Below are 14727 nucleotides of genomic sequence, written 5' to 3' on the forward strand. Positions count from 1 at the left end.
AAAAAAAAAAAAAAAAAAAAGAAAGACAGTTCCTACCCTCAAATCACCTTCGGTCTAGTAGAAGAGACAGCAGATAAATGCAATGCAGTGTGGTGCGTGGGAAGCCCCAGATGAGAAGGGGATGAGCTGAGAGAAGGAGCACCCAGTCCATTCTGGGGTTTGAGCTGACACTGGAAGGCTGCATGACATTTACCAGGCAGAAGGGAAAGGACCTAAGTGGTTTCTAAGCAGCAGGAACAGTGTGTGCTAAAGCTAAGAATCCACAGCCTGAGCAGGGGAGTGGGGGTGGGGAGAGGCAGGGGGTAGGGGGAGGGCTGGAGAGTCAGAGGGGACCACGTCAGGAGCTGTGTGCCAGGGAAAGGGGTCTGGACTTTATGGGAAGTGATGAGGAGGCAATGAAGGACTCTGAGCATGAATGAATCAGTTTTACATTTTTAGAAAGACAGGGGAGGCCAGGTACAGATGATTACTTTAATCCAGGGAAAAGCCGACGGTGGCCTGTGCTGGGTAGATGCTAGAGAGGATGGAAAGAGGAGGGCCATGAGATTTGCTCAGGAGGTAGCATGGACACAACTTGGTGTGATGGCGGGGGATGAGAGGAGAGTCTGAACTGTTAGCTAACAAACCAACCCTCCAGCCTGTCGCCCACATATACTCACGGTGATGAGGCAAGGCAGGGACAATGATTGAGCACAAAGCCATCCTCACCTCGCAAAACAATTGAAAGCAGCCTCTTTCGGAAGCAGGCTAATAAGAATTTAGAGATGGGGACTTCCCTGGTGGTCCAGTGGCTAGGACTCCACACTCCCAGTGCAGGGGACCCAGGTTCGATCCCTGGTCAGGAAACTAGAGCCCACATGCCGCAAAACTAAGACCCGGCGCAGCCAAATAAATAAAATAAATATTAAAAAAGAAATTCAGGGGGCTTCCCTGGTGGCGCAGTGGCTAAGAATCCACCTGCCAATGCAGGGGACATGGGCTCGAGCCCTGGTCCAGGAAGATCCCACATGCCACGGAACAAAGGAGTATCTATAGATTGATGAAAGGATGGATAGATAGGGAAGGAGGAGGGGAAGGAGGGGATGGGAGGTATTCAGGAAGGGAGGGAGGGAGGAAGGAAGCCAGGGTGATGCTCAGATAGATAGCAGTCTTCTATCCATCTTCATAATGCCCTCTCCTCTTATTTGACTGAAAACACAGGAATAAACATCGGTCCAGAGCAGTTAAGTGAGCCTCTGTCCAAAACTGAGCCAGGACAAGCTCTGAATGATGTACTCTGTCCCCGACTCCAAACATCCTGTCTCCCCATCACTCCTTTATCAGAAGTTTCATTCCTGAATCCCGCTTCTGTCCTACAAGAAGAGTGAATCGGAATAAATCCAGACGCACCGAAGACTGAAAGAGGAGGCTTGGTTTCAACCTGCGTTCAACTGGCCGACTGAAAACCAGTTTCTCCTCCGTCCCATTCCTTTTGTTCTTCCTCTTTTTAATCCTCACAAATATCACTGAGCACTTATTGTGTGTCTGGCCCTGTTCTAAGCACTTTGGATGTATTAACTCATTTATCCTTACAATAATTCTATTAGATAAGTACGATTACCAGGCCTATTTTTTCCAGAGGAGGAAACTGAGGCCCAGAGATGTTAAGCAGCTTGTTCAAGATCACACAGCTAATAGCAGCCAGGCTAAAAAGTGAGCCCTAGCAACCTCTCTCTGCAAAGCCAGTGTCCTCTGCCACATGGCCACCTTATATCTGCTTCTCACAAGTCAAGGTCGTCTAGCCTTGGGAAGACCCCTCCCCATTTAACACTCCCTAAGGTTAAAAGAGAAATAAAACACCAGGCCCCCAAGACTTACAGCTGCTCATCCAGAAGATGACTGGGGACGGAAGTCCAGGTGGGGGGTTGCACTGGAGCGTCAAGGGAGCACCTTCTTGAACGACGACAGGGTCTAGGTTTTCCTTGGGCCACAGAGGAGATTCTAGGGAGAAACAGACAAAGGAGGATGTGATGAGGGTGATGGCTGGCCTGGGGCAAGGAGCAGGGTTAGAGGATGGCACGCAAGGAGGGCAAAGAGAGGAGGAAATGGGAGGCATGAGAGAGGAACGGGGCCTGTGAGTCCAAGCGAGGCGCAGCCCTTGAGAGGCGGGAGAGGCCTATTTCATCTGACTGAATGGATGCACATCCTTAAAGCCTCTTCTCCTTCCCCACCCTGCGCCCGGAGTGGCCAGTGAAGTTGTTCACGACCGGTTTGGAAACTTCTTTTCCAAGGAATCTTTTTGAGTTGGGGGAGGTGAACCCCTGCTCAGAGGCAGAAAAGCAAGCAGGACACGTGGGGCACCAAGGTTCCTGCAGGACAAGGGTGGGGCAACCCTTCTGGAATGACCCTCCGTGCCCTGCCCTCCACTGACCCAGGGCATCCTGGGCCCGCCCCATGCACTCACTGGACACCTGCAGGCGGATCCTATTGGACAGGGCCGTGCCAAACTTGTTGCGGGCAAAACACTGGTATTCCCCCTCATACTCCTCTGGCCGCCCGCCACTGCGGAAGTCGATCACCAGGGTACCAGACCTCCTCCTCATCGACACCCGGGGGTCCTTGGCGATGTTGAAGAACCTACTGTTGCGAGTCCAGTGGAAGCTGTGGACAATGAAGGGGGTGGGTTGGAGGGGGGTGGGCAGGGACAGCGAAGAGTAGCAGGGTGGGCTCCAGGCTCTGAGCTCCAGGTCAGAATCTCAGGGCCCTAGACTCTGACTCAGGCCCATAACTGTTCCTCCAGACCAATGGGTCCCAGCCCTGGCTGAGTAGCAGGACCTGCTAGAATGCCTGATAAAATGCCAGGACCCGGGTCCCACCCAGGTGAACCCCTGGGGCAGGTCCCTGACATTAGTAGTTTTACCCAACCCAGGCTGGGAGTCATGGCTCTAAGTGATAGATACCAAGTAGCCCCTGGGGGACTGTGCTCTTTAGAGGGGTAGGCAGCAATTTTGAGTCTTTAAAATCCAGAGTCAGCTGCTACTTCCACCCCCAAGCACTCCCAACCTCCGACTAGGAATGCAAACCCAAATTCCTATTCCCCCTGACCGGAACACATCAGCGAGGGCCGGCCCTGTTCCTCCTGTCTTTTACTTGATAATCGAAATGGCCCGGGTTACCTAGGCCTCTGCTCAGTGGATGCAGATTATAAAACGGTGGCTGTACATTTCGGGAGGAGCGATTTTGAAAGAAAGGGCAGCCTTAATAAAACTGAGCCCCGGGGTGGAGAGACTAGAACATCTCTCTGCTTCTCCCAGGGGGACGTGTGTCTGCAGCTGCCCAGGACTTAAGTAAAAGAAGCAGGAGCAGTAGTGGCCGCTCAGTGTCTCAGAGTCATTGTTCCTGCGAAGGACCGTGGAAGAAAGACCAAACCTCAGAAGCAAGGTCACCAGTGCCCTGCCTGACTTTTCAGGGTGACTCCTGCTTCTCCCGTCAGGGGCAAGAGAGGCCCTGCTTGCTCCCGGGCTCACAGCTCTGGGCCAGACCATCTCAGGCAGAGCGGGGAGGGAGGCAGAAGCAGGACGCCACACACCTGAGGCGGGCTCCACTCGTCTCATTTCTCCTGCTGACAGACACACTCTTCATGGGGGCCTGTCACGTCTGGGTCTGAATCCAGCATGAGGCTCCTGAGAGCTCCGGCCTGGGGATACTGTTTTGAAGATGGTGGACGCGTAGTGCATCCTTATCACCGATGCCTATCACTTGGTAGAAACGAACCTGGCCTGGGCGGTCAGAGGCCTGGGATTAGGTACTTCACATCTCTGTGCCTCCACTTTACTGCCTCTTCACCAGGACATGAGTCGTTCCCCAAGCGGCAGTGAGGTGGTTGAACAGACAGTGTGAGGAACATCTAACACAGAGCCCGGTACAGCAGGCTTGCAACTCGTGTCTGCTGACGTCTCATGTGATCCTGCTGTGTACGTACATAAGCAGAGACGAGCTCAGAACGAAAGACTCAAGTTGGCTTGAAGGCGAACTTCCTATAACCTAAGCGTGGGGTGGATGCTGGGAACACAGGCAGTGGGACGAATGCTTGACTCGAAGTCGGAAAACTTAATACCTAGTCCTGGCTTTGTGGTGTGAACTTAAGCCAGTTGAGTTTCCTGGCCCCCAGTGTCCTCACCGTCTCAATTTCCTGGCTATCCAGATTGTACCTTCTACCTTGTGGGTGCCTAATGGACATTTTTAATTTCTCAGCTGCTTCAACTATCATCAGACCCAGGGGGAAGGGGACAGTTTAAATGCCCTGTTCGCAGGCCCCTTTCCCTCCAGCCAGCTTGGATCTACCTGCCAGTACACTCACCTGGGGGCAGGGTTCCCTTTTGCTTCACACTCAATCAAGATGTTATCACGGGGATCCACGATGTGCTCCTTCACTGACTGCTTGGTGATGGTTGGGGGCTGGGACACTGCAACAGCACACACAGTGGGCAGTCAGGGCTGCAGGGACCTGCCCTTGGGGAACGGCTGAAATGAAGAGCTTCCGGAGCCACACAGACAAGCAGGCAAGCGGGGGTGGGGGGTGAACAGTGCCCCATTCTAGAGACCCAGCTCCTTAAACGGGGCTGCAGGAAAGGGGCTGTGTGTCAAGGACCAAGCATAAGAAGAATCCCTTTAAGATCTCATAATATCGTTGTGAGAAACTGAAGGCCAGGCTTTTGTTTTACTCATTCTTGTACTCCAGTGCTTAGTACAATGCCTAGCGTACAAGAGTTCTTGACAAATGTTTGTTGAATGAATAAAGGAGCCAAAAGCTGTTCGATTTCCAGAACCTAGCGGCCATTTCCAGAACCTTCTGAGCCCTGGAGGATCAACAGTTGGCCAAACTGTGGTGAGGCTGGAGCTGAAAGACGCTTCAGTCCCCAGAAGCCCTCCCAGGGACTTACTTGTCTGCAGCTAAAGAGCCAGCTCCTCTTATTCCCAGTCCCGGACTCCAAAGTTCTCCAGGGATCTCCGCCCTGGCCTTTTCCCACCCCTCCTTGCTGCCCTCCTAACTCCCGGAGGCACAAGTGCAGACGGGCACCCAGGGGACTTACGCTCATTCTGAATGCTTGCTGTTAGTTCCCGATGGGTTAGCATTATGAGGGGGGAGAAAAGAAGACAACGGTTATCGGTTATCTGTGGTCGGACACGACTGATCGCCCAGGTGGCCTCACACCCCAGCATACAGGGAGAGGGCGAGGCGGGCCTGGGGAGGCAGTGTGTGGGCTGTCTCCTCCCAGCTGTGGAGCTCCGTGAATAGCCAAACAGGGGTGGGGACGGACCCGGCAAGTGCTTCACGGAGAAGGTGATGCCTCCCCCAGGAGACCAGACTGTGCAGTTGAGCAGAATGACCACCTTCTGACCAAACGATGACGTCTCCAGGGACGTCTCCCATCAGGAGTGGCAATGTTGCTCAGAAGAGGCTGGGGTCTGAAGATGCAGCCTGTCATCTCCAGATGCCCCCGAGAAAAGCGGGTTCCTTAGCCAAGGGTGCAAGGGTGAGGCTGGGGGCACCAGGGAAGGAGTGGATCTGAACCACCACTACAGGGGGAAGCCCGAGGGCCCAGCCAGGTCCACAGGCCTCACTCCTCCCTCTACACCTTCTTCTCCTTCACACCTGAAAGCACCTTCTCTCCTCATGGTCCTTTGGAAAACTCGAGGGACGGATGAATTATCGTCGTCTGCTCATGGCAGAAGTACATTGTTCTATGGAAACTCTGCTTCTGAAAAACTCTGGGGATGAAGCAGAGCCCACCACTCCTTTCTGTGCTTTTTACAAAGAGGGTAAAGAGGCAGGTGGCACAAACTTTCCCCAGCGCTCACCTGAGATGTGCATGTGCTCATGTACAGGTAGGTGTGCGTATGTTTGGGGTTCGGGCTTCTCACACTTTGAGAAGCATGAGAATCACCTTCCAGGGGGGTCTGGTTAAAATGCAGGTTCTGACTCAGTAGGTCTGGGCGGGGTCTGAGCTTCTGCCTTTTTGACAAGCAGCCAGGTGATGCCGGTGCTGGTGGTCTGTGGACCACACTTTGAATAGCAAGGTTTCAGAGGTTTTAGAGGGTATACTCTTGGGGGGGAGAAGGGCTTGGTTAAAATTTGTCTGCAGAAAAGAGAACATGTATTGCTATAACTCTTCCCCTTACAATTATACAATATATTATTACACGATTATATTACTTTATGCCATTCTTATTTCATGCTGGTGGGGATGTCAGACACTGCCGGTGTTGTGAGCTGACCTTTTCCGAGTGATCGCTTCCTGGCGGAAGGCTGAGCCACGGTGACCTCAAAGCTTTCTGACTTGACCGCAGCGAGCTATGCAAGGGGAGTTTAGGGGCTCAGAGAGGGGGCGGCCTGGAGAAGGCAGAGTTAAGACGGGACTAAGAGATGCAACAGGAGCCACAGGAGAGAGAAGGGAGACAGAGAGGGGAGACGGAGGGTAGCAGGGATGAGGGCCCTGCTACACATGCTATCAGGAAGTGAAAGTGTTGAGAGTAAGGCTTATGGAGAGGTTCAAAACAATTCTTTCATTGGGCCAGGGTTGTGTGGCCTGTTCGGGCACTGAAGAGAAATTTTGTCTGCTTTACCATGTGCCTGGGGCAGCCCTGGCAGGAAACGAAAAGGAAAAGAAAAGTCCAGGGGAACAGCAGAAATCTGTGGTTTCTGAACACAGGCTCTGTGGAGCACCCCACTGCAGCATCTTCACCCATCTATGATTTCCCTGCCACGGCCCAAGAAAGGTAATTCTGGAAAATCAGTGGGGCTGGGCTGGGAGGGGGAGCTGGGGGTAAGGGACCATTGTCCGGAGCAGCAGGGCTGACACCTGACCTACTCCTTTGACAACCAGCCCAGACCCCTGGGTTCTTCAACTCAAGACACAGTTGACGTCTCTTGGGTCCTCCTATCCATTTGAGGACTCTGGCCTCACCCTGGATGGAAAGCCTGACAAAGGATCTGCTTTGCCCACATGGGCTTCCAGCCTCTTTTATATAAAGGCCAGTTCAATGGAAACAGCCCTAGACGTTGCCCAGGGAATCTCAGGTTCTTGGAAGGGAAGTCACTCAGTTAAGGTCACATAGGAAGTTTGCTGCAGAATAGGAATGAGAATCAGCTCTCCCACTGCTGGTCGAGAGCTCTTTTTGCAAATCCATCCTTGGCCGGAGAGATGAGCTAGTCTGGTAGGGTCTCGGCACTCTGTTCTCCTTGACACTTTGGACAGAGCTTGGGGGAGGGGAGACGCTCAGGGTGCTGTCCCCAGCCCCACACTGAAGTCAGGCCGGGGGCCTACTGAGAAACTACTTGCCTAAAGAGGTAATGACATGTGCAGCCACCATGGTGCTACCAAGGGGTTTATTACAGGGACACAATCAACCCAGAGGACATGCCGCCACAGGGAGAAGACAGCGAGGACAGCCTGCCTAGGGACAAAGGCGACCCATCTAGACCCGGGAACGCCCTTGCCCCCCGTGTCACACCACTTGCCCTCTCTCCTTCTATGGAAGTTGCTGGATGACGATGTCAAGTGGAGAATGAATTTGCTCTTTTGACTTCCAAGGGGGAGGAAAAGTCTTCCAATGGTCTCTGCAGGGGGTGAGGCAGATGCCTGCCCAGTCTGCAAGGTTTCTTTATTCACGAACCACTTTTCTTTCCCTGGCTCTGATATCTACCACCAAAGCAGTCATCCCTTGGAGAATGGAGTGTGTGTGTATGTGTGTGTGTGCTTTGCTGAGGTGTCCTGCAGCCTCACTGCCCGGGATGACAGTGAGGAGGAAGTGTTTCTCCTACCCCAGGGCCCTCCTCTGTGGGTTCCTAGGAGAAAAACGCCGAGTTCTTTGATGTGGGGAAGGAGACGGAGGGGCAAGCTGCCAGCAGACTCACTTTTCTGGCAAAATCACTCCGGTGGACGGGGCAACCCTTTGCTTTTTCCAAAGGTCATGCTGTTCTGCTCGGGGTGGTGAGAGTTGGGGTACATGTGACTCGGCTGGCAGAGCAGTGGGAACGGGAGGCCGAGTGTTCAATGAAGGATTGTGCCTCGGCCCGGGGGTCGTTCCAGGAAGCCTGCTGCACCCAAGCTCCCCAGGGCAGAAGCAGCGCCCTGGTCCTTAAGGCACAGACGACGCCCTCGCAAAGGGGAAGCGAGTGGAGGGCACGCCGGGCCGGGGAGCCTCTGGCCTGAGCCCCTCAGTCCCTTCCAGCCAACACACAGAGAAAGTTACGAGTGCCTGATCTGAGGTGGTTCCCGTTGGCTATTGTGAGCAATGCTGCATGAACATGGGGGTGCAGGTACCTCTCCTGCCTTTTGCAACAACATGGATGGACCCTGAGGTCATTATATGCTAAGTGAAAATAAGTCAGACAGAGAAAGACGAATGCTGTGTGTTCTCACTTATATGTAGAATCTAAAAAAGTCAAACTGAAAGAAATAGGGAGTAGGATGGTGGTTGCCAGGGGCCGGGGGTGGGGGAAGTAGGGGGATGCTGGCCAAAGGGCACAAACTTTCAGCTACAAGATGGATAAGTTCTGAGGATCTCATGTACAGCATGGCAACTATAATTAACTGTACTGTACTATATACTTGTAAATTGTTATGAGAGATCTTCAAAGTTATCACCACACACACAAAAAGGTAATTATGTGAGGAGATGGATGTGTTAACTCACCCTATTCTGGTGACCATTTCCTACTGTATATGTGCATCAAATCATCGAGCTGTACACCTTAAATTGACATATATGTCAATAATATCTCAATAAAGCTGGGGGTGGAGGGGAGAAAGCCCGATCTTTCCCCAGCCCATTCCACTGGGGCTCAGCCCAGGGTGAGATGGAAGGATGGGCTCAGATAATCTGGGGGGCGTCTATCCTGGGCCCAGGGGGAGGGAAAATCCTGACTGAAGAGGACTTCTTCTCATGGCCAACTGGGTATTCTCTGAAGGGCTTGCCTCACTCTCGCCTTGCATTCAGCTTCTGTAGACTCAGTCTGGAGACGTCGCCACGGCCACTGTGCCTGCAGCAACCAGGGAGGCACAAGTATGTATGAGGCAGGCTCCAGCAGCGGCAGCAGGAGTGCACAGCCCAGGGCACTGGGAGTGGCTTTGCAGACGGACTCGCCTCTTCATTCAGAGGAACACTGGCCCCGCCACTATGAGCAGGAGAAAACAGCTTTGTCTCTCTGCTCCTCAGATGTCTAACCTGTCAGCTAAGGATAATACCTACTTCATGGATTCGCTGTGACAATCATGGGAGATGATGCCTGGAAAGCTCTTGGCTCTCTATTAAGCACACGGCAGCTGCTGTTCCAGGAAGAATAATGGGGGCTCCAAGAGGAGCTAAAAGGGGGCAGATTACCAGAGGTAGGGGTGTGGCATGTCGTGCCAGACCGGGGATCCAAGAAGCCTGGGTTCCTTCTATGAGTCCATCACCCGTTTGCTGTGTGACCTTGAGCAAGTAGGGACCTGAGTTCCCGTGAACACATGGGAAGGGGTCCTGCAGACCCTCCTCAGGGTCCTGGCAGCTCTCTGGCCCACAGGTGGTGCTCTGGAGAGACTGACTGCGGGGGTCCTGCCCGGGGCACGGCTGAGCTTTAGGACTCCAGATTCCTAACACAGACGTCAAAGCCATCTGTTTACAGGTTCACCTTGCAGGAACCCCTCACCCACCAGCCCCGGGGATCGAAGTGGCAGGTGAGTGAGTGAGGAGAAGCGGCAGAAGAGGAATGAGCCTTCACCACTTCCTTCATAACGCAATTTCCTCTGCAGCCCCTCTCCTCTCCAAGGACGAGGCCTTATCATGCTTGTTATTAGACTGTCTGCCTGGGACTGTTAATGAGAAACTATCCTTGAGCCAGCAGTGCAGATGGTCTCCATGGGAACAGTCCCCTTTACAACTCCCCTCTCCCTCCCTCCCTAAGTGCGTGTGTGTGAGTGCGCGCACACACACACACACACGTACACAAGTACGCACATACACACGTTGGGGCCATAGGGAGGGGAGTAGGGACCTTGTCCATCTTACTCAGGGTCCAACTTAAGAGTTTCTCCTGGCCTTCTCCATCCAGAAGCACCCACTGCTCTGAGCAACTATTACTGGCGAAGTCGGGGACAGGGAGCAGAGATACCTGCAACTCTTCTCCAAGTTGTGCTAATTCCAGGCCCCAGGGGCTGGTTTTGGAGAGCTCAGTGGGGACTTCTTGGAGGCTATATCACTCTCTCACCCCTCCCCAGACACCTGTCACCTGGAGAGAGCCCAAGTCATCGCTGGCATCACGTGGGCCCCATCTATTCCTAGAAGCAGGGAACAGGGGACAGAGGTGGTATGTCTACATCATAGCACTGGGATGCCAAGACTTTCTGGCAGAAGTGTCAGAATTGTGGCAAAGGTGGTACACAGCTAAATGCAGAGCCAAGGAGCATGGCTGCCAGTCAATGGGCCATTTACGAATGCAACACCAGATACGGTTGCTGGAGACATGGCTGTTAGATCAGCATTTTAAGCTTTACTTTATGATCCTGATGGCCGAATAATTCCCCCACCATGGTGAACAGATGCCATGGATTTTACTTTTCAACTTTACCATGGGAAAGTTGAAAAGAAACAGAAGGAATCCATGCCTGGTTCTCCCACGGTGACATTATAATGGGGCTCTATTTTAATGTCTCATTTAGCCACAGTCTTTTGCAAAAGTAATCTCCTTCTCAACCCTCCCAGGCCATCTGTCCTCCTCATCACTTCAGCCAAGAGGACCTGGACATATGAGAAAGGCAAATAAGAGCTGTCCACCACGCTCGGCCCCTGGAAACTCCACTTCGATAGGTAAGTCAAGACGACGGAGGGCCGAGGGAGGGGTGTGGAGGGAAGAACTTCCCAGTGACACTCCGACTTCCAAACTCTGCCGGCTCTGGTCCCACTCAGCAGGCTCCAGGCAGCCATCCTCGCAGCCATGGTCCTGAGAGACGGCACTGCGACTCAAGGTCTCAGGTCCCCAACTATGAGGCTACCTGCATCGATTCTTTGGAGGGAAACCCAGCTCTGAATCCAGAAGCCACTGCTTCCCCATCCCCAAACTTCTTTGAATGGTCTTCACTCTCCCCTGACCTTCCCTACCCTCCAATTCCTCTGCCACAAATCAGGAGAATAAAAGAGGACAGCGCAGGACTCACGATCCATAGGAATCTCGATGGCCCCGCTGAGGCTGAGCAGGCAGAAGAGGAAGGCTGTGTGGACCCAGGGCGGTGGCTGCTGCCTGGCCATCCTGAGCACTGGGCCTCGCTCCCTGCTCCCTGGCCCACAGCCTCCAGCCGCTGTAACTGGGCCTCCCGGACAGAGCTCAGCTGTGGAAAGAAATGTGATGACAGGTGAGTTTTTCTTGAACTCCTGGTTTGCTCCAGCAATCCTACAGGGCCTTGAGGACTCAAGGGTCCCCAAGGGTTTCTCAACCTTGCACTATTGACTTTGGGGACCCAGTGATTCTTTGTGTGGGGAACTGTCTTGGGTATTGTAGCATGTCGAGCAGCATCCCTGGCCTCTACCCACTAGATGCCAGTAGAGCTCACTCCTGCCTCCAATCAAAAAAACGTCTCTAGACATTGACAGCTGTCCCCTGGAGGGCAAAACCACCCCCTGTTGAGAACCAGTATTCTAGAAGGAAGGGCAACTCGGCATAGAACAGTCATGAAAACAAACACTGGCTCCTAGGTCCAGCACCTAGAAGGTGCCATGCACTGAGCCAGCAGGAAATGCGCCAATCTCGCAGCCTCTATGAACCACGTGTGATGAGTGGACCCGAGGCCGAGTGTGTCTGGGGTAGCAGCACAGAGACAAGATCACAGTGCTGTCCTTTGACCCAGAGAGAGGGGGAGGGGAGCGCACTGTGGGCCAGAAGTTTGGTAAGTGAAAACTTGGTTGCCCCAAAGACTTTTTGTAAATGAATGATTTCTGCTAATACTTTGTGCAGCTAAATATTTGGCGGTGGTCCCTGATGTTGTCCCTTAAGAGATAAAGGCAGTGCTGAGATGAGGGCCCAGGACAGGAGGCTCCAGGAAGGTTGGTAGAATAAGCAACATTTATGACAGCACGATGTCACGTCCTCAAGCACCAGACATCAATCCAGGGCTTACAGGGGTAAGGGTTAAAAATGGCTGTCTAAGGAGCCTGGAACAGGTCCTTGAGAGACAAACCCTTTTCCCCTTGTCCTGAGAGAGAAGAGCAAGCATGGCCTAAGCTGAGGCTCAGATACTGAGCTATAAAACTGCCCGAGGCTCGGAAACACCGATTTGTAAAAACTGGTCCGTTTTGCTGTTCTACCTACCATGGGGCCAAAGAAAGCAAAGAGGACAGTGGGAGGCAGTTTCCCCACAATTCCTCCAGCTTTGCTGGACCAACAGCCATCTAGCAAATGGACACATTGTTTAAAACAATTTGGCAGCAAAACGAAGCCTCTATCACCTGTACAGCCCCACCATCTCGCAGCTTTCCAGACTGAGGGTGTAAGGCATGCCCTGTGCCGGGATGTGAGCAAACTAGAGGATGCTGATTCAGATTTCAGCAATTTCTTTCCTGGAAGCTGGGCCCAATACCAGCCTCCAACCTCATGTGTATTTCTGGACTCCATCTGCTGGTCTCCTTTCCCATTGCTTCCTCCTTGGTTTTTTGGGCACCACTGTTTCACGCCAATTACTGCAACAGCTTCCTAAGTGGTCTCTCCCCACTTCTACTCTTGCCTCTCTGGTTCATTCTCCATCCACAACCAGAGTGCTTACTCCTCAAATGCAAGCATAAATATGCCACTCCCCTAGTCAAATTCACTAGCTCACTGCTGCTCCAAAGTGGAAGCTGAAGCCCGTGAAATGGCTCAGAAGCCCTGCATGATGCAGCCCCGTCCGCAAGGTCATTTCTCATCACCATCCCCTTGTGTTCTGTGTTCCGGCCAACATGGGTCTTCTACCAGGTCTTTCAGTGCATAATGCTCTGTTGTGCTGACTTCTGCACAGATTAACTTCTGTCTAGAACACTCTTTGCACCTGCCTTCTCTCATTAGGCTATGCTAAGTATGACTTATGTGCCCCCTTGTCTGCGCTCCTGAACACCACTCATGACCCCCTATTATAGCACTTGTCACTTTGTATTCTAAAATTACTCTAAAAGTCACTAGTCTGTACCCCCTATAGAAAGGAAGGTACTGTAAGGGAAGGTGCCTCGTTTTGTTATTCCTGGAATACAGCATAGTACCTAAAACATAGCAGGCACTCAAAACCATGTGATGGATGGATGAAAAATGAGCAAATAAAATAATAAACCACTTGGATCACATGTTTTAAACCTGTTTCCCCACAAAACCACCAGGCGGCGCAGGAGAACACAGGCTCTGGACCTGGGCAGCAAACTGCGAAGGCTTCCAATCAGTGGAGGACAAAATTCCCTCCCTACACAGGCACTGCTCTCTGGCCAGGGAACCATCCAGCTGTAAGAGAGTTAAGAAAGTAGAAAATCTCCCAAGGGGGGGGACTGTCTGGCTGGAAGGCATCACAGCAAGTCTTTGGTTCTTTCTCCTAAGATGATCCTCACACTGTCTCAAAAAGAGTCTGCTAATGCCTCTCCATGGCTCCTGCGTTTCCAAAGACTAGACTCAGGTTATCCAACTGAAACCTTAGTGCTGAGGGAACCAGCACCGGGGGGGGAGGTTCAGCTTTCCTTCCAGGAGGACAGTGGGGATGGCTCCAGTCTTGGCTCCGTGACCGCCATGTTTTGTTCAGGAGCTGCCAAGTGGTAGGAAGTGATGGGAAAGAGAAGGATATCTTATTCTGGGAATCTTGATGGAAACGGGAAGCCAGAAGCTATTCATTAACTAGATACACACTGGCAAGAAGAAAGTCCAATTATTTGGGGTGTCTTTAACTCACAATTTAAAAACACAGCAGGAAAAGAACAGAGAAATAATCACGTTTAGCTGTTTGACAATTCTCTCTCTCTCTTCTCCTGGAATCCAGTTTTTCCAATAAAATCTTTAAAAAGGAAGATAATTTAAAGAGCATGTAGCTTTATGCAATCCCCTTACTTCTCAGATGAGGAAACAAGAGCGGAGAAAGGGGAAGTGATGTGCTCAGGGTCACTGTGCAGGTTAGTGGCAAAGCTAGGAAAAGAACCCAGGTCTCCTGATTCCTAGCTCAGGGTTTTTCCATCCTATTTCCCTGTCTCTCAATATGCATGACAGGTCCTAAGCAAAGTTGCAACTTAAAAAAGGAAATGTATAGTTTGGCAGTACCTCAAAAAATTAAGCAAAGAATTACCATATGAGCCCGTATTTCTGCTCTTAGGTGTATGTCCTAAAGAATTAAAAACAGGGACTCAAACAAGTACATGTACACACATGTTCATAGCAGCATCATTCACAATAGCTGAGAGGTGGAACGAGCCCAAATGTCCATCAAAGAATAAATGAATAAACAAATTGCAGGTTATCGCTGGGAGAGGAGAAGCAGACCATCCGGCCGGGGGCGGGGCTTGGGGGTGGAGTTGTCAGGGCTCTTCAAGGGAAATGCTATCTAACTGTGGAGCACCCCGTGGAGGAATAAGGAAGATCCCATATCCTTGAGAGGGCAGATAGAGGCTGCAGAAGAGGGGGTGGTGATGACTGTCTTGGAAAGTCGGAAGAGGGCGTGGAATTTTTCTGTTTAGCTCCATGGGGGCAAAAGAAGGATCAAATGGGAGGAA

The 14727-nt window shown here is 52.0% G+C and overlaps 1 protein-coding gene across 5 annotated transcripts in view; it reads right to left on the bottom strand.

Annotated features, from left to right (window-relative positions):
- Window positions 1-11282, bottom strand: part of NFASC (neurofascin) — a 70240-nt gene extending 58958 nt beyond the window's left edge. For 4 of the 5 annotated variants that reach the window (XM_024751008.1, XM_024751006.1, XM_024751007.1 and 1 more), the window contains exons 1-4: window positions 11178-11282; window positions 4340-4445; window positions 2444-2640; window positions 1858-1980 (exon numbers count right to left, since the gene is read on the bottom strand). In XM_024751008.1, the coding sequence (XP_024606776.1) occupies window positions 1858-1980; window positions 2444-2640; window positions 4340-4445; window positions 11178-11268 (517 nt within the window). In that variant the 5' untranslated portion in view covers window positions 11269-11282. Of the gene's footprint in view, window positions 1-1857; window positions 1981-2443; window positions 2641-4339; window positions 4446-5072; window positions 5091-11177 lie in introns of all 5 variants that reach the window. The other variant, XM_024751004.1, reaches the window with a different exon arrangement.
- Window positions 11283-14727: the final 3445 nt, after the last annotated feature.

This window comes from Neophocaena asiaeorientalis, unplaced genomic scaffold (assembly GCF_003031525.2).
Source record: "Neophocaena asiaeorientalis asiaeorientalis breed wild unplaced genomic scaffold, Neophocaena_asiaeorientalis_V1.1 scaffold67, whole genome shotgun sequence".
NCBI lineage: Eukaryota > Metazoa > Chordata > Mammalia > Artiodactyla > Phocoenidae > Neophocaena > Neophocaena asiaeorientalis.